The sequence below is a fragment of the Pygocentrus nattereri genome, chromosome 18, assembly GCF_015220715.1.
Source record: "Pygocentrus nattereri isolate fPygNat1 chromosome 18, fPygNat1.pri, whole genome shotgun sequence".
NCBI lineage: Eukaryota > Metazoa > Chordata > Actinopteri > Characiformes > Serrasalmidae > Pygocentrus > Pygocentrus nattereri.
Window position 1 is genome coordinate 3,643,966 of NC_051228.1, and position 26,945 is coordinate 3,670,910.

Consider the following 26,945-nt stretch of genomic DNA (forward strand, 5'->3'; position numbering starts at 1 on the left):
CTGAAGTCTGCCTACTGACAGATTAAGTGGAGGGAAATGTTGTGATTCAGGACCATGGATAGCACCTATTCAAACTAACCCTGAGAACATGGACTGTTTGAGGCCTCGGCGGTTTTAAAAACGGACTTTTCCATCATGTAAAGTTGTCCTGAAGATTTTTTTCCCTCTGTATCTGACAACAAAGTTAGAACAAGCACTGCTAATCTGTGATTCAATGTCTTTTCAGGCCTGAAAGCCACACAATCGCCACTACACATAATTGTGCATTCACCATGTGTAACAACATCTTGAAAAGATATGACATCACATAAAGCATAAAAATCAGTATTACAAAGTAATTAAACAGCTGGGAATCATTAGATTAATTCATACTGCACTCTGCCTGAGCCAAGATCAACTACAATTTGATTACAATGACTGCAATTGGATGCAATTGTGATGTCACTTGCTGGTGAAAACATATGATCCTTACTATCAAGGCAGTATTAATATTTGATTACTAAACTATTAATACATGTAAGTGATAATCCTCTGCACACAAAGAATGAGAGACATTGGTGATGTTAAAATTACAAAGCATGTCCAGATGAAATATGTTCAAAGAGAAAGGTAATAAAAATTGCAGCGTCACTCAAAACGGCTTTAAGTAACTTGTCAAACATTGCAACCATGACCTTTAAAGTCCTCGATCAATATCCAAATTTTCAGCTTACTTTCAGAAAGTGATACATTCATAAGCAATTCTTCATAAATGAGACTTCCAACCACAAACATTCAGCAGTGTAGATGAAGTTTCAGAATGGACAAGTGAGTTGCATTGCTTTTGTGATGTAAGAAAGATAGGCTGCTATCAGCTTGGCTTGCTGAAGAAGTTCAGGAGTTGATAGTGTGTTTAGAACAGTTGCATAACAGGTAAACAGCACAGACGAAACCCAACATGTCTTGAACAAAGTGAAATGGCTGGGAAAAGGTTATGATTCTGCTAACTGTAAAACAGGCAAGTGAGCATCATGGTCAACAAATCACTGGTCTTCTACCTCTGTTTCCAAAACAACTTAACAAAACATTAACAAAAGACACAAAAACTTGACAACATGCATGTCAAGTGCCTTAATAGAAAACCTCCAGTTTCCAGCATTTAATCAATAAAGGAGTATACACCTTAAGCTAAAGACTATAAAAGTTCTCTTCAAAATCAGTCAGTCAGAGCTGGTAGAATTTATATTCAATATGAGTATCAATCTAAACCGGTACTAGTGGTGAGAGAGGAGTGTAGAAATTGCAATTACACTCTATTACTACAGTTATGAAAGATAAACAAATGCTGAAAAGAAGAAATACCCTGAAAAAAAGAGGGGCTGAAAAAATGTACAACTTATCAAGAATGACAACAACTAATTACCCCAGAAGGTTATACTAAGTACTGCGCCAGGGACATATGGGAGCTATATGAAAAGCCACACAGCATCGGTGCACAGAACAGTTTTTGGCATAGATTTTGATCCTTAAAGATAACGTAAGAAAACAAAAATGAGTAGAAAAGTTAAATGTATGAATGATGTTGTTTTGTAAATAAATTCCAGATTTAAATGTTTAATCTAAAATGATTTTTCATTATTTTTGGTTGCAAGGGCTTACCTCTGAAATGCTTGAATCAACAATGAGAGAATTATCCTCAAAGTCATCACTTTGATTCCTTTTCAGTGTAAGAGTTGAGGGCAGTGTGTTATCATTGTAGGATCTGATGAACTTGAAGTCGCTGGTGTGGGATCCTGTTGTCAGATACGCGTCATAATTGTAAGAACTGCGGAGAGTTCCAGCTCCCTCAACCTCTGCATAGTTGGGAGGGAGGTACGCGCTGGGAATGGCCACCGCTCCATCAAACAACAGCCTGGGCTTCCTCCTGCGGCAAAACCTCACAGCCAGGATCAGGATAATGAAAGTCAGAAAGAAGGTGGACACGGACACAAGCGCGATGATCAAATATGACGTCAGTTTGGAGCTGCTCTCCTCATAAGTCATGTCTTTAAGTTCTGGAACTTCAGCGAGGTTATCAGAAATAAGCAGATAGACAGAGCAGCTGGTAGAGAGAGCGGGCTGTCCGTTATCTTTCACTGAGATAACAAGGTTCTGCTTCATGCTGTCAGATTCACTGATGTCCCGCTGCGCCCTGATCTCTCCACTATGGAGACCGATGCTGAAAAGTCCCGGATCAGTGGACTTTACAATGTGATAGGACAGCCACGCGTTCTGTCCAGAGTCAGAATCCACAGCGATCACCTTGGAGACCAGAGAGCCAGACAGAGCAGCTTTGGGGACCATCTCAGTCATTAAAGACTTCCCCTCTGGAGCAGGGTATAATATCTGTGGAGAGTTATCATTCTCATCTGTTATGAACACACTCACAGTCGCGTTGCTGCTGAGGGGAGGAGAGCCATTGTCTCTGGCCACAACCTGGACTTTGAAGTTTCTGAATTGCTCGTAGTCAAATGACCTCACAGCATGGATCACCCCCGTGTCTGCATTGATGGACAAAAATGAGGACACTGGAACACCGTTGACCTCACTGGACACCAGAGAATACAGCACTGTGCCGTTCTGCCTCCAGTCTGGGTCTCTCGCAGTCACAGAGCAGATAGAGGTGCCTGGTTTGTTGTTCTCAGCTACATAAGCATTATAAGATGGTTCATCAAATACAGGAGGGTTGTCATTTACATCTGAAATAGATATATGGATAGTCTTAAAGGAGGATAATGGTGGAGATCCTCCATCAGTAGCAGTGATGGTTATATTGTAATCAGCTTCTTTCTCTCTATCCAGGGGGCTTGTAGTTACCAGAGAGAAATAGTTCTTAATGGATGGATTTAATTTGAAAGGGACATTTTGTTGAATAGAGCAACGTATCTGTCGATTTTCTGCTGAGTCTTTATCCTGAACATTAATAATGGCCACTTCAGTGCCTACAGCAACGTTCTCAGGTATAGGATTTGTTACAGATGTAAGAATTATGTTTGGAGCATTATCATTGACGTCAGTGATATCTATTATGAGAGTCGTAGTGGATGCTAAGCCAGAACCATCTTTGGCCTGGATCCCAATTTCATAAAATGTTTCCTTCTCATAATCTATATCTCCACTCACCTTGATTTGTCCAGTGACCTTATCAATTGTAAATAATTGTGCTGCATTATCAGCGATACGACTAAATTCATATGAAACTGCCCCGTTCGCTCCTTCATCAGCATCTGTTGCGCTCACTGTCACTACTTCAGCTCCCAGCGGCGCGTTTTCAGCCAAAGACACTTTATATACAGGCTGACTAAACACGGGGACATTATCATTAGCATCCAGCACAGTGATGTGTATAGTGGCAGTTCCCGATCTCTGAGGATTCCCACCATCGACTGCAGTCAGAATCAAGTCAATGTCCTTCTGTTGTTCACGATCGAGCTCTTTATCCAATACGAGCTCAGCATATTTCCTTCCATTTCTGTTATCGATCACAGACAAAGCGAAATGATCGTTTTTCTCCAGCGAATATCCTTTAACCCCGTTTTGCCCGATATCGGAGTCATGAGCTTCGTCCAGTTGGAAGCGCCGCCCTTTAATAGCGGACTCGCGGATTTCGAATGTAATCCGTTCGTTCAGAAATTTTGGCGCATTGTCATTAACATCCTCAACATTTAGAGAAATGCGGTGAACCTCGAGCGGATTTGCTAAAACAAGCTCATAATCCAAGACACAGCTGATTCGTGAGCCACAGAGCATCTCTCTGTCCATTGTCTCCGCCACGATCAGATCTCCAGTGTTCAGGTTCAGGTCAGCGTACCGTTTGCTGCTGTCCTCCGTGTTAATCCGAGCATTCCGTGCTGATAACCGTTGAGCAGCGATTCCCAGATCTTTAGCAACATTTCCAATCACAAACTGACGCTTCGTTTCCTCAGGAACTGTGTAGCTGAGATCTCCGCAGACGGAGCTCCAGAAGGAGGCAAACAGCACTAACCGCAGAGCCGATGACGCCACTGAAATCATCCAGAATCCCATGTTTACAGTTTTAAAGCTCTGGATTTTTCGATTCAGCTTTGGAAAAATGATAACAGCTCTTAATATTTCTACACAAAAATTGCATTCGCGAAAAACAAAGATTGCACTACTCCGTTTTGTGTAGAGCTCGTTCTTCCCTTCACGAAGATCTGCGACTGAATATGAAGGAGTTGGGTGGAGAGGTTCAGCAGCAGTTTTAAGCGACGGTGAACAGCGACGCTCAGAGTATTTTTTTGTTTACTGCAAGTGTACATTAGTAGGTCAAATGACTTAGGCCAGGGGTGCACAACTCCGGCCCTGGAGTGCGTGTCCAGCACAGCTTGGAGGTTTCCCAGCTCAGACATACCCACTTAACCTGGCAATAGGTGTGTTTGAGTAGGTGAATCACCAAACTGTGCTGGACACCGCTTCCAGGATTGAAGTTGTGCACCCCTGACTTAAGCAAGGAAAGCATGTGTGTTGTTTTATTTTAGTCCCATGTTCATCAAGTGCGAATTTTCTAGGAATAAAGGCATCAAATGAAATTACCGTTGCTGTGCACATGGCATTAGGGTAAATAACAGTCATGACAATATGTCTGAGGATACCCTATTGGCAGTATGGATTTAGTTTGGTCATATAGCTCCTCCTCAGGTACACATAGCTTAGTGTAATAGTTCAGTCCAAAACAATTAATCAGTTAAATATAAGTATGCACTTTTGATCAACTGCAACAGTTGATAACTGGTAAGAGCACTAAGTGAGGTGGAAGACACAGGTGCAGCACTATCAAAGTGCATTCTTCTAAAATGAATCATTAAAATGGGTCTGTATGAATAAAACATGAGATCACAATGAGAAATGCAGTGAACACCAAATATATCCAAACTGCATGGATGTCAATCCATACTTGTTGGGATTTAGGGAAAATATGACAATTTACATTCGACTGTGCTGAAGTTTGTCTACAAGCAAGTAACAGAGGAAAACCTTATAATTCACCACCACGGAGAGCTCCTAACCAAACAGATCTCAGGACCATAGATTGTTAGAGAATTCACAATTTTGGAAGACAATGTTTCAGATTATATTTTAGTTTTTTTTTTTTTTCTGAAAATACATAATTCTGCATTCATTATGTATTGAAAATGGCACGGCTTCCAAAAAAACTCAGATATCAAAGATAAAAGTCACTATGTAAAAGAAATTGAAAAACTGGCATTCACTAGACCAATTCCCATCACACTATAACCAAGCCAAGATCAACTACAAATTCACTGTAGTGGCTGCAATTAGATGATATCTGTGATGCCATTTATTGGTAAAAATATGGAGGATCCATAATATCAAGCCAACCAAGATATTTGATTAATGATCCATTAATATATTTAATGTAATGCACAAATCAAAATGTAAATGAATTCTCAGCATAAAACAAATGAGAACGATGATGATATTCGAAACACTAAACATGGCAGAATAAAATAATACATTAGAATCCAAAGGCAGTAATAATAGCATCTTTACTCAAAACAACATTTACAAGCTCCTAAAATATTGCAACCATGACTTCTTTCTTTACGCTCCTCTAACAAAATCCACAGTTCCAGCCTTTTCTCACAAACCAACATAATCAGAAGTTTGTCTTCATCCAAAAAACTTCCTATCAAACACAGTAGTAACACAACTGGGTATAAAGTTTCAAACATAACAAGGAAGCCACAATATCTTTATGATAAAAGGAGGAGATGCTGATTTCAACTTGGCCTATAGGAAAAATTCAGAAAAAAATATCATGCAAATTTAACCACTTAACTGAAGCACTTGTTTTAAAAGTACACATTTCCAGGAGCACCATTTAAAAGTGACCGTCATATTAGGTAAACAGCTGCGATGAAACCCAAAAGCTTTTGAACCAAGTAAACTGGCAGGGAAAATGGTTAAAATCCTTTTGTCAAAGTACAATTTAAAGGGCTAAATCAGGTAAGAGAAGCAATAATTTACCATAGCTGGCAAGTGTTTATTATTATAAAAAGAAAAAAGATCTCTCTCTCTCTCTCTCTCTCTCTCTCTGGCAAAAAATTAAAAATAATAATAATAATAAAATCAATCATTAAAAGAATTTACATCATAAGCTAAAATGTACATGTAATTTCTCTCCAAAATGCAGTCAGTAAATAATAATATATATATATTTTTTAAAACATGTATTGATCCAAATGTGTAGTAGGGTGGAAGAGAGATTAATGAATTGCAGTTACCAGTCCACTAATATTAATGAAAGATGAGAAAATTCCATATTACAGGAGAAATATTAAAAAATCTGAGCTGACACAGATAATCGTGACCACTAATTAGCACTGAACACTGTATTAAATAATGTTCCAGCCACATATGCAAGCTGTAGATATAAACTTCCTTCTTACAAAATTTGAAATAAATTGGTGAGGATGATGAAGGTTATTCAACAAAAAACAGCTAAGAAGAAAAGAATCAATCATAAGTGACTGTCTGTCCACAGCAATAGGGTGTTTATATATATTTACTCTTGTGGAAAAATTAGTTATATATGGTGGTAAGGGCTTACCTCTGAACCTCTTAAATCAACAATGAGAGAATTATCCTCAAAGTCATCACTGTGATTCCCTTTCAGAGTAAGAGTTGCAGGAAGAGTGTTATCATTGTAGGATCTGATGAACTTGAAGTCGCTGGTGTGGGATCCTGTTGTCAGATACGCGTCATAATTGTAAGAACTGCGGAGAGTTCCAGCTCCCTCAACCTCTGCATAGTTGGGAGGGAGGTACGCGCTGGGAATGGCCACCGCTCCATCAAACAACAGCCTGGGCTTCCTCCTGCGGCAAAACCTCACAGCCAGGATCAGGATAATGAAAGTCAGAAAGAAGGTGGACACGGACACGAGCGCGATGATCAAATATGACGTCAGTTTGGAGCTGCTCTCCTCATAAGTCATGTCTTTAAGTTCTGGAACTTCAGCGAGGTTATCAGAAATAAGCAGATAGACAGAGCAGCTGGTAGAGAGAGCGGGCTGTCCGTTATCTTTCACTGAGATAACAAGGTTCTGCTTCATGCTGTCAGATTCACTGATGTCCCGCTGCGCCCTGATCTCTCCACTATGGAGACCGATGCTGAAAAGTCCCGGATCAGTGGACTTTACAATGTGATAGGACAGCCACGCGTTCTGTCCAGAGTCAGCATCCACAGCGATCACCTTGGAGACCAGAGAGCCGGACAGAGCAGCTTTGGGGACCATCTCAGTCATTAAAGACTTCCCCTCTGGAGCAGGGTATAATATCTGTGGAGAGTTATCATTCTCATCTGTTATGAACACACTCACAGTCGCGTTGCTGCTGAGGGGAGGAGAGCCATTGTCTCTGGCCACAACCTGGACTTTGAAGTTTCTGAACTGCTCGTAGTCAAATGACCTCACAGCATGGATCACCCCCGTGTCTGCATTGATGGACAAAAATGAGGACACTGGAACACCGTTGACCTCACTGGACACCAGAGAATACAGCACTGTGCCGTTCTGCCTCCAGTCTGGGTCTCTCGCAGTCACAGAGCAGATAGAGGTGCCTGGTTTGTTGTTCTCAGCTACATAAGCATTATAAGATGGTTCCTCAAATACAGGAGGATTGTCATTTACATCTGAAATAGATATATGGATAGTCTTAAAGGAGGATAATGGTGGAGATCCTCCATCAGTAGCAGTGATGGTTATATTGTAGTCAGCTTCTTTCTCTCTATCCAGGGGGCTTGTAGTTACCAGAGAGAAATAGTTCTTAATGGATGGATTTAATTTGAAAGGGACATTTTGTTGAATAGAGCAACGTATCTGTCGATTTTCTGCTGAGTCTTTATCCTGAACATTAATAATGGCCACTTCAGTGCCTACAGCAGCGTTCTCAGGTATAGGATTTTTAAGAGAGGTAAGCATGATTTTTGGAGCGTTATCATTAATATCAGAAATATCTATAATAACATTTGCAGTAGATGCTAATCCAGAACCATCTTTGGCCTGCACTCCAATTTCATAATATGCTTCTTTTTCATAATCTATATCTCCACTCACCTTCATTTGTCCAGTGACCTTATTAATTGTAAATAATTGTGCTGCATCATCAGCAATATTACTAAATTCATATGAAACTGCCCCGTTCGCTCCTTCATCAGCATCTGTGGCGCTCACTGTCACTACTTCAGCTCCCAGCGGCGCGTTTTCAGCCAAAGACACTTTATATACAGGCTGACTAAACACGGGAACATTATCATTAGCATCCAGCACAGTGATGTGTATAGTGGCAGTTCCCGATCTCTGAGGATTCCCACCATCGACTGCAGTCAGAATCAAGTCAATGTCCTTCTGTTGTTCACGATCGAGCTCTTTATCCAATACGAGCTCAGCATATTTCCTTCCATTCTTATTATCGTGAACAAACAAAGAAAAATGATCATTCCTTTGAAGTGAATAACCATTAACTCCGTTCTGGCCGATATCAGAGTCCCGAGCTTCATCCAAACGAAAGCGCTGGCCTTTTGCCGCGGACTCGTGGATTTCGAATGTAATTCGTTCGTTGAGAAATTTTGGCGCATTGTCATTAATATCATCGATATTCAGAGACACGCGGTGAACCTCGAGTGGATTTTCCAAAACGATCTCATAATTCAGGATGCAGTTCATTCGTGAGCCACAGAGCATCTCTCTGTCCATTGTCTCCGCCACGATCAGATCTCCAGTGTTCAGGTTCAGGTCAGCGTACCGTTTGCTGCTGTCCTCCGTGTTAATCCGAGCATTCCGTGCTGATAACCGTTGAGCAGCGATTCCCAGATCTTTAGCAACATTTCCAATCACAAACTGACGCTTCGTTTCCTCTGGAACTGTGTAGCTGAGATCTCCGCAGACGGAGCTCCAGAAGGAGGCAAACAGCACTAACCGCAGAGCCGATGACGCCACTGAAATCATCCAGAATCCCATGTTTACAGATTAAACGCCGCTATGACAGATGACTCCGTCTATCGTTACTGTTCAAACGCAGTTTATCAATATTTTCAAATATTTCACAGCATCCGCGTCAAAGGCAGACTGGACTACTCCATTTTGTGTCGACTGTCCTTGCTTTCATCGAGATCTGAGGCTGAATATTTAAGAGATGGGTGGAGAGGTTCGGTGTAGTTTATGTGACGGTAAACAGCGACGCCCAGAGTATTTTTTGTTTACTGCAAGTGGGGCAAAGTACTTTGATAAAGCAAGCACGCGGACGGTATTTGAGAAAACCTTTCTGATGAAGCAAACTGGGCTCAGATTGCATATTTTCAGTAAATATAATAGTTTCATTCAAACAATAAACTCGTTACGTGTGAGCATTCGCTGTGGATTCACTGCATCAGTTATCACTGGTTAGAGCGTCAAGTCACTTCTAAAGTATAGCCGCGATGCTCTCAGAGCGCAGTCCACTTTAATGCATAATGCTGTAATTGGACTGTAGGAGTAAAATGTGAGATGTGAGATCAAAATGAAACCTCTCGTATACCAATAATATATATATATATATATATATATATATATATATATATATATATATATATATATATATATATATATACGAAAACCGTCCTGACGTTTGTCTACCATCAGAGTAAATAGAGGGACTCCTTTTACTTCAGCACCACGGAGAGCTCCAAGTCGGCCATACCCTGAGAGCATAGGTTTACTATAATTGTTTATTTATTTATTTACTTTTTTCAGGATTTGTTTGGCGCAAAACATGGAACACATAGTCTACTCGCTGATCCGCATGTGACAAGAACAAATATGATTTTCTGTTATTAATAGTGTATAATCACGCCTACACCAAAGCCTGCCCATGGTTTGCGTTAGACATGACATGCCATCACAAAATTCCGTGATATCAATTAATGGACAGAATCCACCAGCTTAGAGAAAATGAACAAGCTTGAAATCACTGGATCAGTTATCACTGCACCACCACTGAGCAAAGACCATCTACTGTTTGATCAATATGACTAACTTTGAATGGTTTGGTTTGTTTTGCTTGTGTAAAAAATCCTTTGCATCTAAAATATTCACTAAAGCTATGTGTATTCAGATCGTTTCAAAGGAATATATAAAGAAAACCCTTCAAAATGCAACAAATATGGAGTGGTAACAGTAATACTGTCAAATAATTAAACAAAGCATAATACAAACTCAACATATTTGAATGAATAGTTATATCACAAGTGCAGTGATTACAAAAACACATCAGATTTGCTGAAGAAAGCAAACCCTGTAATTGGGACATTTCACTGCCTCTCTGCCAAAACTGTCCACAGTCTAGTCTTAAAATGCAACATATCTAATAACACCTAGAAGTGGAAATGAATTTGTCATGCTTTTTAATGAAATAAAGAGAGGTTCCCATCAGTGAACTGTTAACAAAAAGGGTTCCATAACCCTTAACGATAGCAAAACCCTGTTAACTGCTATAGAGAAACATTTTCTACGGGTTTTTAAAGAATCAAGAAGTTTACCATCACGGAGAACAATAATTTAACCATGCCATGAACTACTGTGCATTGAAATGGGATGCCAAAATTAAATATTTAATTGATAGCTTAAAAAAAATAAAAATATTAAAAAACATTTTCTTTTTTTTTTTAGAGGTGTGGCCTTCCATGACAGACTCAGAACTACAACTGTCTTTTCATTTATGTAGCTCAAGCATTCATCCAAAGCAGCAAATAGACATCAACTACAAGGGTGACAAAAACAACGCCATCACCAACTCTACTGTCATTTCTCTTCTCCAAACTAGACAATCAACTTTAGGTAAAATGCATATGCACTGTAAGCACAGCAACCAACAACTGAGATCAAACACAGCATCTCTTGAGCCAAGTAATCTGAATGAATTAGAAAAGAGTTTTAGTGATGAAGTTAAGCTGCTTGTAAATCATAGAAGTAAGACGCAACAAATACAAAACAACTGGCAGTCATAATATAAAAAGTATTAAATACATCACTATTATCATTGATAACCATCAGAAGAACAAAGACTATGCATTTCACATGTTCTGTCATGTGAGCAGAAAACCCACAGTTCATTGCATTTTATCATAAAAGGGTTACACACTTAAAATCTAGGCTAAAACTGAAGTGAACTTTCTCTTAAAATGTACCAATTAACCAGTCAACTGATGGACTATTTTCGATGCATCTATAAATCCAAAAGTGCATTTGACTGAGTGTGAGAGGAGTGGACTACATGGACTACCAATTTCCACATGACGTGAAAAAAAAATTGACAGCATTTAAAAGACATAAAATTAATTCAAAAGAAATGATAATGCAAGAGGTTGCAAAGGGAATTACAGCCACCACTGTTCAGCACCCAAAAATAAAATGAAGAATTACTCAGTCAAATATGCAGGCAAAATAGAAACATCACAACAGTTCCCAGAAAACTCATGATGTAGGTGCTGATTGAAAACCAAACAAATGAAGAATCAAATTGAGAATCTCTCAAACTTATGTTATATATTATATCAGCTTACCTCTGCATCTCTAGAAGCAACAATGAGAGAATTCTCCTCAAGTTCATCTTTACCATTTAGATTCCTCGTAAGAGTAAGAGTCGAGGGAAGGGTGTTATCATTGTAAGATCTGATGAACTTGAAGTCGCTGGTGTGGGATCCTGTTGTCAGATACGCGTCATAATTGTAAGAACTGCGGAGAGTTCCAGCTCCCTCAACCTCTGCATAGTTGGGAGGGAGGTACGCGCTGGGAATGGCCACCGCTCCATCAAACAACAGCCTGGGCTTCCTCCTGCGGCAAAACCTCACAGCCAGGATCAGGATAATGAAAGTCAGAAAGAAGGTGGACACGGACACGAGTGCGATGATCAAATATGACGTCAGTTTGGAGCTGCTCTCCTCATAAGTCATGTCTTTAAGTTCTGGAACTTCAGCGAGGTTATCAGAAATAAGTAGATAGACAGAGCAGCTGGTAGAGAGAGCGGGCTGTCCGTTATCTTTCACTGAGATAACAAGGTTCTGCTTCATGCTGTCAGATTCACTGACGTCCCGCTGCGCCCTGATCTCTCCACTATGCAGACCGATGCTGAAAAGTCCCGGATCAGTGGACTTTACAATGTGATAGGACAGCCACGCGTTCTGTCCAGAGTCAGCATCCACAGCGATCACCTTGGAGACCAGAGAGCCGGACAGAGCAGCTTTGGGGACCATCTCAGTCATTAAAGACTTCCCCTCTGGAGCAGGGTATAATATCTGTGGAGAGTTATCATTCTCATCTGTTATGAACACACTCACAGTCGCGTTGCTGCTGAGGGGAGGAGAGCCATTGTCTCTGGCCACAACCTGGACTTTGAAGTTCCTGAACTGCTCGTAGTCAAATGACCTCACAGCATGGATCACCCCCGTGTCTGCATTGATGGACAAAAATGAGGACACTGGAACACTGCTGACCTCACTGGACACCAGAGAATACAGCACTGTGCCGTTCTGCCTCCAGTCTGGGTCTCTCGCAGTCACAGAGCAGATAGAGGTGCCTGGTTTGTTATTTTCAGCTACATAAGCACTATAGGACTGCTGCTCAAATGCAGGTGGATTATCATTGACATCAGAAACTGATAAATGTATAGTCATGGATGAGGAGAGTGCTGGTATTCCCTCATCTGTTGCAGTAATTGTTATATTAAAATCTGAAACAACTTCCCGGTCCACCTCACTTGTTGTCACAATGGAATAATAGTTCTTAATTGATGGATTTAACTTAAAAGGTACATTTTCTTGAATGAAACAGCTGACCTGACGATTTTGTCCAGAGTCTTCATCTTGCACATTGATGATGCCCACCTCTGTCCCTGGAATAGCGTTCTCAGGGAAAGGGTTCATGAGAGACTTAACAATTATCTTAGGACTATTATCATTCATATCGGTGACCTCCACAACAACTTTCGCATCAGAGGCAGACCCCAGTCCGTCTTTGGCCTGCACACGCATTTCATAGTAGGTCTTCTCTTCAAAGTCCACATGTCCAATAACCTTAATTTCTCCACTACTCTTGTCCAGCGAAAAGAGTTTAGCAGCTTTTTCAGATAGTCGGCTAAACTCATATGTTACTTCTCCGTTTGGACCTTCGTCTGCATCTGTGGCGTTGACTGCTACCACCACAGTGCCAACAGGTGCATTTTCAGGTAGACTGACCTTATAGACAGGCTGAGTAAACACGGGAGAATTATCGTTAGCATCAAGCACAGTCACATGTATAACCGCAGTGCCTGACCTTCGCGGATCCCCACCATCATAGGCGGATAGGAACAACGTAACCTCCTGTTCTCTCTCACGGTCGAGTTCCTTATCGAGCACTAACTCGGCGTACTTTCCTCCGTCAGAATTGGTTCGGACGTGTAGAGAGAAATGCTCGTTTCTTTCAAGCGAATATCCTTGAACTGTATTTTGTCCTAAATCGGCATCGTGCGCTTCTCCCAAGAAAAACGAGGTTCCTTTATCTGCCGACTCGTGAATTTCAAGTTTAATTCTATCAGAGGAAAATTGTGGTGCATTATCGTTTATATCCTGGATTTGCACAACAACGCCATGCAGCTCTAACGGTCTCTCGAGCACGAGCTCGTATTTCAAAAGACACGTCGGCTGCGAGCCGCACAGCTCCTCTCTGTCTGCGGGCTCCGAGACAATAAGGGCTCCAGTCCTCCTGTCTAGCTCACAAAAGCGTTTACTGACACCGTCTGCATCCAAACGCGCATTCCTAGCCGCAAGAGTTTTAGCATCCAATCCGAGGTCCTTGGCCAGGTCTCCGACAGCATGTCCGCGTTTCGTCTCCTCAGACAAAGAATAGCTCAAGTCGCCATTGCAGGGATGGAGCTCTAGAAGAAGGAAAAGAGACCAGAAAAGCGGTCCCCTCATCTTCAGCTCCTGTATACCGTCCAACCAAAAGCAGGAATTTAAAGTCCGAGGATTTTCTTTTTAAAGACGCAGATTTTATGTGTTGGCTGTGCACGCGTATCTGGTTTAAACGCTTTCAGTGACGCTCCTCTTTCTCCCAGGTTGGAGAAAAAATAGAAAGAACATCGATGGGCGGGAGGGCATTTAAAGCAAACAGTTGTTAAACAGCGACCCTCTGTGTATTTTCAGGGAATTGTCACAGTCAAACCGAAACGGTTTAGAGATATGAAAGTTCACGCTTTGCCCACCGTAAAATACTTTTGTTTATTCCAGTTAATAAAGCAAGAAGCAGAGTTTCTGGGCTTATTATAGAGAATAACACGCGAGTGGTAGCCTGTGGTAACAAACGACTGCAAATGTCTATTCATTTAGCCAATTATCAATTGGCAAAGAAAATACCAAGCAAGACGAAGGAAGGATCAAATCTAAAAAAAAAAAAAATATTTGCCACAGCTAGACTCAGTATTAAAGGTTATCCACAAGTTATATATATATATATATATATATATATATATATATATATATATATATATATACATATATATATACATACATATATATATATATATATATATATATATATATATATATATATATATATATATATATATATATATATATATATATATATGTATGTGTGTGTGTGTGTGTGTTCATATATATGATCCATCCAAACCTCAATCGACCTCGATCACAACTTTACAATCCATAGCTCTGTTTTATATATATATATATATATATATATATATATATATATATATATATATATATATATATATATATATATATATATTAACAAGGAAAGTATACACGTATGCATGAATAGAAGCAATGCTTTTAGAAACCCCAGATAATATTAAAAAATAAATAAATAAAAACACGCGTAAATAAATAAACCAATATATAAACACACACCATGATAAAATATCTCGTTTGTCACTCTGCATCATTTCTGACTTAAAACATTAGAACACACTACAAGCAGCGCATTAAATGCTGTATAGGCCCGAATCTAAACTTACCTCATCAGTTTCCGCTGAAACGTTTAACTTTATGAAGTTTTCTTCAAAATGATCGTCTGATATTTTCTTTAGTGTCTGGTTAGAAGGAAGAGTGTCATTGTAGGATCTGATGAACTTGAAGTCGCTGGTGTGGGATCCTGTTGTCAGATACGCGTCATAATTGTAAGAACTGCGGAGAGTTCCAGCTCCCTCAACCTCTGCATAGTTGGGAGGGAGGTACGCGCTGGGAATGGCCACCGCTCCATCAAACAACAGCCTGGGCTTCCTCCTGCGGCAAAACCTCACAGCCAGGATCAGGATAATGAAAGTCAGAAAGAAGGTGGACACGGACACAAGCGCGATGATCAAATATGACGTCAGTTTGGAGCTGCTCTCCTCATAAGTCATGTCTTTAAGTTCTGGAACTTCAGCGAGGTTATCAGAAATAAGCAGATAGACAGAGCAGCTGGTAGAGAGAGCGGGCTGTCCGTTATCTTTCACTGAGATAACAAGGTTCTGCTTCATGCTGTCAGATTCACTGATGTCCCGCTGCGCCCTGATCTCTCCACTGTGGAGACCGATGCTGAAAAGTCCCGGATCAGTGGACTTTACAATGTGATAGGACAGCCACGCGTTCTGTCCAGAGTCAGCATCCACAGCGATCACCTTGGAGACCAGAGAGCCGGACAGAGCTGCTTTGGGGACCATCTCAGTCATTAAAGACTTCCCCTCTGGAGCAGGGTATAATATCTGTGGAGAGTTATCATTCTCATCTGTTATGAACACACTCACAGTCGCGTTGCTGCTGAGGGGAGGAGAGCCATTGTCTCTGGCCACAACCTGGACTTTGAAGTTTCTGAACTGCTCATAGTCAAATGACCTCACAGCATGGATCACCCCTGTATCTGCATTGATGGACAAAAATGAGGACACTGGAACACCGTTGACCTCACTGGACACCAGAGAATACAGCACTGTGCCGTTCTGCCTCCAGTCTGGGTCTCTCGCAATCACAGAGCAGATAGAGGTGCCTGGTTTGTTGTTCTCAGCTACATAAGCTTTGTAGAACTGCTCTTCAAATACAGGAGGGTTGTCATTCACATCAGCCACAGATAACTGAATGATCTTAGCAGAAGATAGCGGTGGGCTGCCTTCATCAGTGACTGTTACTGTTATGTTGTAATCTGCTACTAGTTCTCGGTCAAGTTCTCCGGTCGTCACTATAGAAAAATAATTTTTAATTGAAGGAATTAATTTAAACGGAACATCTTGCTGAATTGAACAGCGAACTTGTTTATTTTGCCCAGTGTCTTTATCCTGGATGTTTATGATGCCAACTTCAGTGCCTGGCGCTGCATTTTCAGGGACTGGATTCTGAACAGATTTAATAAATATTGCTGGTGCGTTGTCATTCACATCCGTCACATCCACAATGACGCTAGCAAATGACGCTAATCCAGACCCATCTCTAGCCTGGATGCTGAGCTCGTAGCGCGATTCCTTCTCAAAATCCACCTGGCCATCCAAAGAAATATCCCCCGTTTTCTGATTCAGCTTGAATAATCTGTTTAGCTCTTCAGATATGTGCCCAAATTCATACGTCACCTGTCCGTTTGCGCCTTCATCAGCGTCCGTGGCTGTGACTGCAGCCACAACTGTGCCTAAAGCAGCGTTTTCCGGTAGATGTACGTTATAAACCTTCTGACCAAACACCGGTACGTTGTCATTAGCATCTAGAATTGTAACGTGAATGACTGCAGTGCCAGATCTCTGCGGACTTCCTCCATCTTTAGCAGTGAGCGTCAGTGTCAGTTCTTGCTGTTGTTCTCGATCTAGTTCTTTGATTAATACTAATTCGCCGTACTTCCCCCCACCTGGTTTGGCGTGGACGTCAAAGCTGAAGTGTTCATTAGTTTGCAAGAAATAGCTTTGCACCCCATTTTGACCGATATCTGCATCATGAGCACCATTCACAGCAAAACGAGCACCTTTGTCTGCTGACTCGCGAATCTCAAATGTGATGACATCATTAGCAAATGTAGGAGAATTATCGTTAATGTCTTGGATCTCTATCACAACCCGCTGCAGTTCTAACGGATTTTCAAGAATTATTTCGTATTTCAGTGAACACACGGTCTTCGGTCCGCAAATCCCCTCTCTGTCGATTCTCTCCGCAACGACCAGGTCACCCGAGCTCAAAACATCACAGTAGACTTTCCCGTTATCGTCGACATCCAAACGTGCCCTGCGCGAGGAAAGCGTTTTCGCGTTTATTCCAAAATCTTTGGCAATATTTCCAATCACATATCCGATTTGAGTTTCCTCGGGAACAGAATAGTTTATATCCCCTTGGCTGACGCGAATAAGCACAACAAAGAAGCCCAGCAGCCGGATGACGAATGACGGACGGGCACATCTTCTGCTTGCCATTTTGCTTCTCTGAAGTGTCTTGGAAAGTCCTGTGTTCTCGCGTCTACATCGATAAGCAGCTAAAAGCGAAATGATCGCACAGACGATCGAAGAAAAAGACGATAAAAGGCTACACACAATAAATTCTAGCGTCGTCCTTACACTGATTCCACCCTCTGCCTTTTCAGCCAAACAGACTAGACGTGGGTGGAGAGTCAATTCTTCCCCCCAACGCAAGCAAATAGCGACGCTCTGCGCATTTTTCAGAAACTGCGCGACAAAAATGCTTTTAAATAAGAGAGGAATTTCACTTTACTCAGAAAATTATTTGTATATAGCAATGTAGGAAAATCATATGAACCAAAAGAGTTGCATTGACTTATTTTAAGCGTTAATTGTTTTTAATAACATTACACATCATTAGAGTAAATGTAAACTAATATTAATGCAGAAAAAAAATAAACTTCCCTGTAAAAAATAAGACGTAGAGGTTTAACCTAAAATGGCATTAACATGGCTATGTTATAATAATAATAATAATAATAATAATAATAATAATAATAATAATAATAATAATAAGTATAATTATTATTATTAAATATTATTATTACTATTATTGTTGTTGTTGTTGTTGTTGTTTGAACGTCATATAAAGAGCTAAGAGTGTGTACAATACACGATTATTGTTCTATTAGCTTTTTATATATATATATATATATATATATATATATATATATATATATATATATATATATATAAAATATATATTAGTGGAATGCAAATACAAACAACCCCACCCCCCCTAAACAAACACACACAACACCATGACACCGTCTCGCTCCTTAATTCTGTGACACTGCATTTAAATATAATAATTGAATTTCACTCTGAAATACTAAACTTGAGATAATTCATGTTTCTTTTTACTTCAATCGTTGCACATTTTATTTCCTTAACAATCTCAGCTGGTACAATACTATCAACCACATACTGTACTCCACTGCTTTACTGGTTGCTACCTCAGTGATTGCCATGCTCATATATGCTGTGTTGGTCAGGGGATAACGTTGCTTCGGTCTACGGTGTGCTTATGGGCAAACAGCTGAAATGGAAACAAAGCCGCTTGAGATGTAACATTTAATAAGACTGTATGGGGCGTCTTTGCTCTACGTGTACAAAAGTCATCGCCTCCCATGATGGAACCAAGTTAACGCAAACCCAGTGACGCTTATAAAGACGTTTAAAATATATGCCAAATGGGAAACAATCTTCTTTAAAATGACCTGAAAATAATGTGCACTATCAACTACAACAGGGGTCAGGCGCTGTCCAACAACGCGTGGTGCTGAAACTGGAGAAGAAAAAAAAAAAAAAAACTATTCAACAAGTCAAACAACAAAACGAAAATCAAACTGCAAACTACACCTGTCCCATAGCAATTAAGAAAGAAAAAGCACTGCCCAGGCAATGAAAAGTCAAGTAATACTACTAATGATCAAATTCCAATGCTAGAATGATTTCCAATCATAACGGTATGTACATTGTTAGAAATAAACTATGCAGGCACATGATTCATTCATTAAGGTACAAATAATGTAAATGTTCCCTCAAAGGTACAACAGCGCTTTTAAGGTCCAATAGTGTACATTACATGGGTTTCTCCTAGTGGAAAAGTAGATATGTGTACCTTTTCATAACTAAATGTTTTAAATCAGAACAGTAAACCAAAAAGCCAGAGGACAAGATGGGGTGTGTGGAGTCAGTACTCCTTAGAAAATATCATTGGATTCTGGTTCAGTTATGTTCCCTGACTAAAGGTACTGAGATGTACCCCTGAGGGTCCCACCACAGTGACAAGAAGGGTACTGCCCCAGTGACAGTGTTGTAGCTTTTATTTCTGAGAGTGTAGGAAGCTCAAAAATGGCCTGGATGAAACATGAAAAGAAAAGAATAAGAGTGATGCCTCTTCAGGAGGCACCTGGACAGCACAGGAAAGAAGCTATAATATTGAGCTTACCTCGAGCGTTTCACCTGCCTCAGAGAAACATATGATATTAGAATCATCCGGGCTCTTCCTCAGAGTGCCACCAGCAGGAAGGGTATTATCATTGTAGGATCTGATGAACTTGAAGTCACTGGTGTGGGATCCTGTTGTCAGATACGCATCATAATTGTAAGAACTGCGGAGAGTTCCAGCTCCCTCAACCTCTGCATAGTTGGGAGGGAGGTATGCGCTGGGAATGGCCACCGCTCCATCAAACAACAGCCTGGGCTTCCTCCTGCGGCAAAACCTCACAGCCAGGATCAGGATAATGAAAGACAGAAAGAAGGTGGACACGGACACGAGCGCGATGATCAAATATGACGTCAGTTTGGAGCTGCTCTCCTCATAAGTCATGTCTTTAAGTTCTGGAACTTCAGCGAGGTTATCAGAAATAAGCAGATAGACAGAGCAGCTGGTAGAGAGAGCGGGCTGTCCGTTATCTTTCACTGAGATAACAAGGTTCTGCTTCATGCTGTCAGATTCACTGATGTCCCGCTGCGCCCTGATCTCTCCACTATGGAGACCGATGCTGAAAAGTCCCGGATCAGTGGACTTTACAATGTGATAGGACAGCCACGCGTTCTGTCCAGAGTCAGCATCCACAGCGATCACCTTGGAGACCAGAGAGCCGGACAGAGCAGCTTTGGGGACCATCTCAGTCATTAAAGACTTCCCCTCTGGAGCAGGGTATAATATCTGTGGAGAGTTATCATTCTCATCTGTTATGAACACACTCACAGTCGCGTTGCTGCTGAGGGGAGGAGAGCCATTGTCTCTGGCCACAACCTGGACTTTGAAGTTTCTGAACTGCTCATAGTCAAATGACCTCACAGCATGGATCACCCCCGTGTCTGCATTGATGGACAAAAATGAGGACACTGGAACACCGTTGACCTCACTGGACACCAGAGAATACAGCACTGTGCCATTCTGCCTCCAGTCTGGGTCTCTCGCAGTCACAGAGCAGATAGAGGTGCCTGGTTTGTTGTTCTCACCTACATAAGCTTTGTAGAACTGCTCTTCAAATACAGGAGGGTTGTCATTTACATCTGATATGGATAAGTTAATGACTTTGTATGATGACAGCGGAGGACTGCCTTCATCAGTAGCAACAATTGTGAGGTTATAGTCTGACACAAGCTCACGATCCAGTGGACCAGTGGTGATTATAGAATAGAAATTTTTGATTGATGGGTTTAATTTGAATGGAACATTTCCCTGAATGATGCAGCGAGTCTGTTGGTTTCCACCAGAGTCCTTATCTTGTACATTAATAATGCCAACCTCAGTGCCAGATTCTGTACTTTCAGGAATTGGGTTGGAAATGGATTGAACAACAATGACAGGCTCGTTATCATTTATATCTGTGACTTCAACTATAACTTTAGCATTGGAGGCCAGTCCTAGGCCATCTTTTGCTTGTATCCTTAACTCATAAAGTGATTCTTCCTCATAGTCAATTTGACCAATCACCTTAATTTCACCACTAACCTTGTCCAAAGAGAACATTCTTGCTGCCCTATCAGACAACCGACTGAACTCGTATACTACCTCTCCGTTTATCCCCTCATCTGCATCATGAGCACTCACAGTAACTACGGAGGTGCCTACACCAGAGTTTTCAGGTAGACTCACCCTGTAAGTAGATTGACTAAACACGGGGACATTATCATTAGCATCTAATACAGTGATGTTTATAACTACAGAACCAGATCTCTGTGGTCTACCGCCGTCAGTGGCAGTTAGTACCAATGTCATGTATTTCTCACTCTCACGATCAAGCTCTTTATCCAGGACCAGTTCGCTGTATTTACCACCATCAGCGTTGGTTCCAATGCGTAAAGAGAAGTGATTATTCCGCTCCAGCGAGTATCCTTGAACTGAGTTAAGTCCAACGTCCGCATCGTGGGCTTCACCCAAAAGAAACACGGTTCCTTTATCTGCTGATTCTTGTATCTCCAGTTTTATTGCATCAGTTGAAAACTGCGGCGCGTTATCATTAATATCCTCAATCTGCACCGTGACTGCGTGCAGCTCCAAGGGTTTCTCCAGCACCAGACCGTATTTTAATACGCATGACGGCCTCGAACCACAAAGCTCCTCTCGATCAACAACCTCCGCCACAATCATCTTACCAGTGCTGTAATCAATATCCATGAAACGCCTCCCGCTGCCATCCACATTCAAACGCGCCTTCCTGTCCGAAAGTCTTTTAGAATCCAAACCGAGATTTGCTGCAATGTTTCCCACGACCGATCCTCGCCTCATCTCCTCTGGCGTGGAGTAGCTTAAATCGCCATGGCCGCCTCGCAGCATCGAGAGGACAACAAAGGAAAACAAGAGGCTGCTTAATCCTTTTTGCTGCATGCTAATGTTCGTATATGTAGCTGTCTAGAACCCCAAATTGTATCTGTCTTAAGACAAGAAGAAAACCGAAATATATCCTGGTGAACTACAACGACTGCCTTTGTGCACACGCACAATGAGAATATATCCCTCACGAAAGCGAATGATCCTGGGAAGAGTCCTCAGTATGGCTCGTAGTGTTGACTGATAGCGACGCCCTGAGGTTATTATAGGAACTGCATTTCTCTATATTTACCAGAAGTTGTACAATATTGCAAAAAATACGTTTATGACACATTTATTTCAGTTTGAAGTCCAAATAAAAGCCACTTATGATATGAAAAAACTGTCCTTCTTTTCTAAATCAGCTAAAGCACAAACCAATAGACATTATCCATTGATTATGCATTTGAAAGTGTGGAAAGGGTATGTAAAACAACAACGATCAAGGCACAAATATATACTGCGCCATTCCGTTTAAACGTCAATGACTCACGAAAGCTTTCTTTAAAACAAAAACTTATGAAGGCTTTCAGGGCAAATACTAACAGGTTCACAATTATCGTCTTTAATGCCAAAGAAGTTGTCAAACACTCATCTCAAAATGAAAGTCTCAAGATGCTCTTAAGAAAATCACAAGTGTTTTTTGAAGTTTGCTCCTGATGACTTGTTATGTAGCCTAACATTACCATATTAGTTCATAGCTGAAGACAAATGAGAAGAGACAGAGTTTGAACATGAACGAAACGTCATTTGCATTAACCTACTTTTTATCTACTCAGAGCCAGGGGACAACAAAATTGAGGAAATAAAAATATATATATATTGGAACGATAAAAATCAACAAGTAAACAAGAACTACAAGTGATAGTGGAGGAAACAGTCGACAAGAAAATAATATACATAACTACTACATAAAATAAAAGCTCGAACAGAGTTCTTAAGAGGGTCAAGAAGAACCCATCTTAGTTATTAAATATGAAGTTGCCAGGTCTCCCAACAGATGTTTTACTAGTGACAAATGGAAAGAGCACCAGTATTGTTTTCAGCTGGGATCTGAAGATGAGTGACAAACACGACCTCAGCTTGCTTAACATTAGAGTGGTCAACAACACAAGGAACTACACTGATGTTTTAAATATCAAACCAATTTCTGTGAAGTTCCAATACCATGAGAAAAAAACAACTTTTGAATGAAGATAATAAAGGAGGAATAAAATTGAAGCTACTCAACAGAAACAGTGCTGAAAATCTTCTTAATTCACATTTGCAGGTTGGTGCGACTTGAAAATGAATTACATTACATCAAGACATTCACTCTAAAATGGTGTGTAAGAGCAACTGGGCTGCTCTGAAACTATAAGTTCATTCAATTAACAAGATAAAAGAGTGTAAGACAAATTCCTTTCCTATTAGAAGTTTACATTTACATTTCCATTTACAGCATTTAACAGACACTCTTATCCAGAGCGAATTACAAGAAGTGCTTTGTCAATCTAGAGAAAGTATCTTTGCTAGTTACAAATAGCTTAGAGAAAAAGACAGTCCAGAAGTTCAAGGTGCTCAAGATCCAGTTCAATTTTAAGACAGTTCAGAAACATTTGGATTACATGTTTTATTTATAGCATATATTATCCATCTGAAATCAATATAATCGTTTGAATTCATTTCATTTAATGTTCAGCAAATATTAAAAAGCCAATTGAAATCAATGATGAAAAGTACTCACAATGAAATCTATAAAGACAAAAGGCACAAAAGCTATTCAAAACAGAACATCCCAGCTTACCTCGAGTGTTTCCCCTGCCTCAGAGAAACATATGATATTAGAATCATCCGGGCTCTTCCTCAGAGTACCACCAGCAGGAAGAGTGTTGTCATTGTAGGATCTGATGAACTTGAAGTCGCTGGTATGGGATCCTGTTGTCAGATACGCGTCACAATTGTAAGAACTGCGGAGAGTTCCAGCTCCCTCAACCTCTGCATAGTTGGGAGGGAGGTACGCGCTGGGAATGGCCACCGCTCCATCAAACAACAGCCTGGGCTTCCTCCTGCGGCAAAACCTCACAGCCAGGATCAGGATAATGAAAGTCAGAAAGAAGGTGGACACGGACACAAGCGCGATGATCAAATATGACGTCAGTTTGGAGCTGCTCTCCTCATAAGTCATGTCTTTAAGTTCTGGAACTTCAGCGAGGTTATCAGAAATAAGCAGATAGACAGAGCAGCTGGTAGAGAGAGCGGGCTGTCCGTTATCTTTCACTGAGATAACAAGGTTCTGCTTCATGCTGTCAGATTCACTGATGTCCCGCTGCGCCCTGATCTCTCCACTGTGGAGACCGATGCTGAAAAGTCCCGGATCAGTGGACTTTACAATGTGATAGGACAGCCAAGCGTTCTGTCCAGAGTCAGCATCCACAGCGATCACCTTGGAGACCAGAGAGCCAGACAGAGCTGCTTTGGGGACCATCTCAGTCATTAAAGACTTCCCCTCTGGAGCAGGGTATAATATCTGTGGAGAGTTATCATTCTCATCTGTTACGAACACACTCACAGTCGCGTTGCTGCTGAGGGGAGGAGAGCCATTGTCTCTGGCCACAACCTGGACTTTGAAGTTTCTGAACTGCTCATAGTCAAATGACCTCACAGCATGGATCACCCCCGTGTCTGCATTGATGGACAAAAATGAGGACACTGGAACACCGTTGACCTCACTGGACACCAGAGAATACAACACTGTGCCGTTCTGCCTCCAGTCTGGGTCTCTCGCATTTACAGAGCAGATAGAGGTGCCTGGTTTGTTATTCTCAGCTAAATAAGCTTTGTAGAACTGCTCTTCAAATACAGGAGGGTTGTCATTCACATCAGCCACAGATAACTGAAAGGTTTTAGAGGAGGATAAAGGTGGGCTGCCTTCATCCACTGCGATAACTGTGATGTTGTACTCTGCTATGAGCTCACGATCAAGCTGACCAGATGTCACAATTGAGAAGTAATTTTTTATAGATGGGCTTAATTTAAACGGAACATTTCCACTAATTGAGCAAATAATCTGTCTATTTGTCCCAGAGTCTTTGTCTTGTACATTAATTATACCTACCTCGGTTCCAGGTGATGTGTTTTCAGGAACTGAGTTACTCAAAGATTTGAGTTGAATAATAGGAGCATTATCATTCACATCGACTACATCAATTATGATTTTGGCAAAAGAAGCAAGTCCTGAACCATCTTTGGCTTGAATTCTGAATTCATACGATGTCTCTTTCTCAAAGTCTAAACTGCCGCTCAGCACCACGTTTCCCGTTTTCGGATCTAGTGAAAACAACCCAAGCAGATCATTAGATATATGCCCAAATTCATACGTCACTTCACCATTTGCCCCTTCGTCGTCATCCGTAGCGATGACTGTGACAACTAAAGTGCCGACAGGGGAATCTTCAGGCATGCTTACTGCATAAACAGGCTGACTGAACACCGGAGCATTATCATTAGCGTCCAGCACGGTGACGTGTATGGCTAAAGTACCAGATCTAGGCTGTGACCCACCATCTACAGCGGTTAATAACAGCTGAAGCTCTTCTTGTTTTTCACGATCCAACTCATCCTTCAAAACTAGCTCACCGTATTTCTCCTGCCCTGGGTTTGAATGGAAGATAAACGAGAAGTGATCGTTATCTTGCAGTGTGTATCTCTGCACTGCATTCAATCCTATGTCCGCATCGTGAGCTTCATTAACAAAAAAGCGAGCCCCCTTGTCTACAGATTCTCTAATTTCCAGCTTAATTACATCGTTTGCGAATATAGGCGCATTATCGTTGATGTCAAGAATCTGAACAGACATGCGGTGCAGTTCTAAAGGGTTTTCAAGAATGATTTCAGAGGTCAGCACGCACACGGTCTTCGGTCCGCACAGTTGCTCCCTGTCTATCCTCTCAGCCACGATCAGATTCCCCGTATTCAGGTCTATATCGCAGTAACGCTTGCTGCCACCATCCACATCCAAACGCGCTTTCCGTGTAGACAGCTCCTTTTTATTCATACCAAGGTCCTTCGCTAGGTTTCCAATCACAGTGCCCACCTTAGTCTCTTCGGGAACAGAATAGCTGATCTCTCCTTGAGACCCCTGCACTGAGATCATAGCGGATGCCACCGCAAACAATAAGATCCGCGCACTTAATCCTGCGGGCTCCATTTTGCGCAACACCGAACAATTTCTACTGGATCACCAAGATGAAAAAGACTTTGGTCTTCAAGAAAATACAATCCACATCGGATCCGTGAACGTCAGACACAAAATACAAGCCCAAAGAAAAACGTTTTAATGGCGCCCTCGAGATTCTCCTCCCTGCTCATATTCAATCAGCAGGCGGGGAGATGTGGTTCAGATTGGTAAGCTGGTCCACAGCGACACAGTGTGTCTCCTTTCAAAACTACGCTCATATGCGAGAAATGTGACGACGTGAAATGGAGCCTATTTCATGTTTGCTTATATTGCTAAATACATCGCAAAAGTGCAAATAAATTACCAATACTAAACTTTTTTTTCCCATTTATTAAGCACGGATCACTGAAGCAGTGAAACATATTCTAAGCACTAAAACAAGCATTGCACGAACATTTTCTCACGATATAAACAGATTTGAAAGCCGCGGCGCGCTGTCCAACATCGTGGTGCTGAAATAGTCAAGAGCTGAAAATAGCTGCCATTGAAAAGTGCTGCTATCCTCAAAAGGTGGTTCTTCACGTGTTGTTTCGTAAGGTCAGCGGTCCTATACATAACCACGAGCACTAAAAGAACCAGTTGCATCCTGAAATGGTTCCGTGCATGGCGAATTAGCTCGTCAGATTGGTGCACAATATGTTGTATGTGGTGGTATAAATAATATGCTGGGGAAATTGTTTTATATATCCTCAAAACCGTCCTGCTATTGTAATGATGTAAGACTCGAAACAATAGAAAAAAACTGGTTGTGGTGCCACATAGAATAATATAAAACAAATTCTCCATCGATCAGACGGACAATTTCAGGACGCAAAGAACCATTGAAGCATGTAAATGGTTCTACGTGGAGCCCAAGGTTCTCTATATTTATATATATATATATATATATATATACAAA

At 41.1% G+C, this 26,945-nt stretch overlaps 1 protein-coding gene across 15 annotated transcripts in view; it reads right to left on the bottom strand.

Moving 5' to 3' along the window:
* LOC108437803 (protocadherin alpha-C2-like) overlaps window positions 1-26,945 on the bottom strand; it is a 334,331-nt gene that overhangs the window by 212,243 nt on the left and 95,143 nt on the right. The window contains exon 1 of one of the 15 annotated variants that reach the window (XM_037547157.1): window positions 23,615-26,032. The exons of 8 other annotated variants lie outside the window; for them this stretch is intronic. In XM_037547157.1, the coding sequence (XP_037403054.1) occupies window positions 23,615-26,017 (2,403 nt within the window). In that variant the 5' untranslated portion in view covers window positions 26,018-26,032. Of the gene's footprint in view, window positions 1-1,638; window positions 4,191-6,610; window positions 9,153-11,595; window positions 14,092-15,047; window positions 17,554-19,452; window positions 21,939-23,614; window positions 26,033-26,945 lie in introns of those variants that run through there. 6 more of the 15 variants (XM_037547163.1, XM_037547147.1, XM_037547170.1 and 3 more) reach the window with 6 other exon arrangements.